We start from the raw sequence: 4,382 nt of genomic DNA, 5'->3' as shown, positions 1-4,382 counted from the left end.
AAAAAAAAAAAAAAAAAAAAAAAAAAAAAAAACCATAACCATTTAATGGTTAGCGATTACAGTTAAAACTAAATAAACAGTAACTGTGGTCATGCACCATCGAAGGATCACACTTTCCCTTGTACGTTTTGCCACGATGGCTGCATCGGATTCCAGTGAGAAGTGTTCTCCGAGAAAGCATCACCAACAGTCTCTTTCCTTCAAACTTCAAACTGCTCCAAAACAATCTCAACCGCAAAACTCACTCGGCAGCTCCAAAAAAAAAGTTACAAGTTTAAGAGTGAGAACTGAAAAAAAGATGTCAAAAGTTTAAACAAAGATGAATGGGTGACGAGGTAGTCCACCACTTGAAAACTCTGCTTTAGTTTTATGTTAATTGATATCATGAATTTCATATATTTCTCTGCTTCTACCTTTTCCTGCTTTTTGTTGAGTTCTCTAAAGTGGTCTACCTCTCTCTCTTGTATAAATTAACATTTCTCAAACTCCTTTCGTTCAGCTAAATTCACTCTCTAGTGACTTTGCATATATAAGACACCACATCTTACATAGAATTTTGTTGCCAGACTTGAGTGTATGTTTCAGCTGGACGTCATATCTAACAGGTAGTGAGTTCAAGATCAAGATTGCTTCAACATTAATCTCAATACCAAGTTCAGCTTCAAGAAATCATATATATCACTAATGTTCTTATCAGCTGTTCTTTTTAGTTTCAACCATCTTGATAGTTTTGCAATGAGGCTTCCATGTACACATGATTCCAAAGTAGCCAGGCCCAGTGTAAAACTCAGATTTTTTTTAGCGGTAAAATACAAAGACAAAAAAATTTGTGATTTAATTTTAATTTTAGTTTTGATATTTTTGCATCAAAAATCTTGGACTTATATTTGGGCCGAGATGTAGAAGGCATAGCTGGACTTGTTTTTGTGACTACTACCGTATAGATTGAATTCTTTAAGTGATCTAATTTTTGAAATTTATAATAATAAATTCAGAAGATAACAAAAGCAAAATGTATACTCCTGAACACATTTTTGATATTTGATTTTTTTTTTTAATGTTACGAAGAAGTTTCTGGCCAATACCTTTTCAGACTAGAGTGAGAATAGAGTTGATCAACTTAAAACACTTCTCTTTTGGGTGACCATTAAATCACAACACCTATCTCAACTAACATATTAATTATCAATCAGCCACTAATGAATCATTACGAAACTCAAACTAACTACTACTTCAGCTTTGTTTACTCTCAGTGAACCGGAATCAAATTATGAACCGCGTGATCTTCACAAAGGTTATTAGTTTTTGTACCAAGCGCCATCTTTGATTAGAACAATCATTCATAAAGATTATGTGTTTACATTACAGGAAAAAAAAAAAAAAAAAAAGAGCAAATTACTCAGAAGATTCACAATCCCTCAAGTCTCACATTTTTTTTTTGGTCCCAAATATAATTCGAAAAAAAATAAAAATATAAAAATAAACATAAACTCAATTAATGGCATCGCACCTTCTTCGGATCTCTCCTCTTCGACCAGTCTTGACACCAAAAAGACTCAACTTCTGCATAGCTCTAGCAAAATCTTTGAAAAACCGATCTTGATCCTTAGCATAAAGATCAACAAAAGGTCGGGTTCTCGGGTCAGAATATAACCCATGATCCGATTCAAGTAACCCAAGACCCTTTGGTATATTCTGATAATACATATTATCAAACTTATTAGGAGTCATAATATCATTAAACACTGAAATAGTCGGATCTTTAGGGTAATTAGCACAAGCTTTCTTCAAAGCCACCGCGAATCTCGGGTTATACCCGGTGTTATTAAGACCCACCCGACCAGCAAACTCTTTACAATGTGAAAACCCGATTGAATGAGCGCCACTCAGAGCAACCATTTCTTGAACACTGAAGCCTTTGGATTCAAACTGGTGAATGAGTTTAGAGATTGGCGAAGAAGGAAGAGGAAGAAGATCGTTTAAAAGAGAAGATTTAGATGTTCTTGAATCACGACGGCCGAGGTAAACGTCGTAGTAAGGACCACCGACGGTTACAAGAAGGTCACGTGTCGCGACCGAGATGATGTCGGAACAAGAAACAGTGTTGGGACAAGCGAGTTCGAGAGCTGTTTTGGCTCGGACAATGACGTCGAAGCCGTCTCCAGGGAGCGAGAGGTTGATGGATGAGTCACGTTCAGCTGTGTTGAATGGCGTTGAGGAGATTAGGACTGAGGCGTCGCAGCCGTTAGGGAAACAGTCGTGGAAGAAGAGACGGATCACGGCGGCTGCGGTGGTTGGTGTTGTGATTTGTTTGTTTGTGATTGTGTCTCGGACTATGTCGAGGAATCTTGGGCATGTTTTCGAGTAGAAGTTTGTGGTTAAGCGAGATTGAGCTGTGAAGAAGAAGAGGAAGAGGAAGAAGAGAGATTTGAGTGTTGAAGCCATTGTCGTTGTAGCATAAGAGAGAGAGAGAGAGAGATGAGGTTATAATGGAGAGTGGGAGGGAGAGTGGAGGTGACGCGCCGATGTACGGTCCACACCAAGCACGGGGATGTGTGTAAAGTCAAAACTTGGGGTGAAGGTGTGTATTGGTATAACTTTTAACTTTTATATGGATCGATTTAGTAGTGGCAATAAAACAGTGTTTGTTTGTTTATTTGTTTTGGTTTGGAAAGCTGGAAGAGCTTTTGATTTCCAGTAAATAATTTTTATAGTTTTTTATTTATTTATTTTTACAAAAGGTTTTTCAAAATGGTTGAATAACGAGAAAATGAAAAAAATCAAATTGAATTTCTATTATTTTATATATTCAGTCTATGTTAGATTTGATTTAGCAGAAATTACCATTGTTTATAAAATTTTTAGTAAGGTGGAGAACAAAAAATTTAGTCACATTCTCTTTAATTAAAGAGAAATGACAATGATGCGAAATGCTAAAAAGAAAAATTGAAGGGGTGTTTATAAAAATTGTTTAACATATCGTAATATCACGTAAAATGCTATGTTATTTTGAACATGTTTTTATTAAATAGTATGTTAGTTGATGATGATCATCTAACATGTTGTATACTTCAGAAAAAAATATAAAAAAGAGAGAGAGGTCAATGAAATTATTTATGAGTAATGAAAGGTGGAGATTTCACATGATTGAGGTAAAAGATTACATTTGTCCCAAAAAAAAAAAAAAAAAGGTAAAAGATAACATAATAATAGGTTCGGAAAAGAAGTTACGAAAAAACAGAAATTGCCAATGTGTAAAACAATTACATTTATGGAATGATGATGCATGTGTTTTGTTCAATTATTCGTGTTGATAAATTAAATTATTAGTGAAAAATTGGCGAAACAGAGAAATTGACGGACATTACGTAGTACACATGCAGCTAAACTATTTTTTTTGCATGTGTTATTTGCTCTCTTATCCACGCGGAAAAGACAGTGAAGCAGCAATATCTACAAAGTCTCTCATGAATTTTATTCGATTACTTAATTTTTACGTGGCGATTCGGTAATACAGCATATATGATATGGATGGGTTTATTCTTTATTCTTTATGGTTTAAATTTAATTTTACAAGTATGTATGACACTTTGGAAAACCTCTTTCAAAACCCTCTTCCATCATCAAAAATTCAAAATATTCAAAACCAAAGAGGAAGGTCTCACTTAGTTATAATCTAATAAAACAACCCTTTAACAAAAAAAAAAAACTAATAATAATCAAGATTCAAGATAGCATTAATAGAGTGAGTATACTATGTTGTCAAAAATAATAATGGGACACACATTACGTGTTTAAAGTTTACAGAAAATTCAGAACTATTGTAACTTTTGGTACATATAATACTCTATTATTATTTTCGAGTTTTAAATCATTCGGGACACTTTGTGTTGTAAACCAAAAAAAAAAAGAAAAAAACGTTTACTTAAAGTATTTTGCTTGATATATAATTTGTACCGTTAGATGAAATAAAGTATATGATTACTTTACCAATGCAAAAATATTGATAACGGAATGGTCCCCTAAATCATACTTAAACAGCACTGAGTTCAAGAAACCTTGTTTGGGTTGTCTAATGGTAGTCCAAATATCTATGTGATGATTCTATATAATAATCACCGCATTAACATTTTTAAAATGTATTTGTGATTCTATAATTTTGTTATAATGTCGGTGCTGAATGATAATAAATAGGTGTCTTGGGGTTTGGTTAACAATTGTTTTTTTGTGTCTGTAATGCCCAAACGGAAGAAGAGATAACAGCAAAATACAACTGGAATGGTCCAAAATATCCTATGATATCGACAGTCAAGAAAATCCAAATATGTTTCTGTCTTTTCTTTTGTCCATCTAATTTATACAAATATATTTATAAAAATGAG

General features: G+C 33.6%; 1 protein-coding gene across 1 annotated transcript; it reads right to left on the bottom strand.

The window, feature by feature from the left end:
- LOC104790467 (peroxidase 31) lies at positions 1,327-2,472 on the bottom strand. Its single transcript, XM_010516225.2, has one exon. It carries the CDS (start codon positions 2,443-2,445, stop codon positions 1,492-1,494), a length of 954 nt encoding a protein of 317 aa, XP_010514527.1. The 5' UTR covers positions 2,446-2,472; the 3' UTR covers positions 1,327-1,491.

The sequence above is a fragment of the Camelina sativa genome, chromosome 6 (genome assembly GCF_000633955.1).
Source record: "Camelina sativa cultivar DH55 chromosome 6, Cs, whole genome shotgun sequence".
NCBI classification, from domain to species: Eukaryota; Viridiplantae; Streptophyta; class Magnoliopsida; order Brassicales; family Brassicaceae; genus Camelina; species Camelina sativa.
The sequence above is the reverse complement of the archived record's forward strand: the minus strand, read 5'-3'. Positions and strand labels throughout refer to the sequence as shown.

Bases quoted from the DNA above. Each gene is read 5' to 3' on its own strand.
- LOC104790467 (XM_010516225.2), bottom strand. From the start codon at position 2,445: ATGGCTTCAACACTCAAATCTCTCTTCTTCCTCTTCCTCTTCTTCTTC.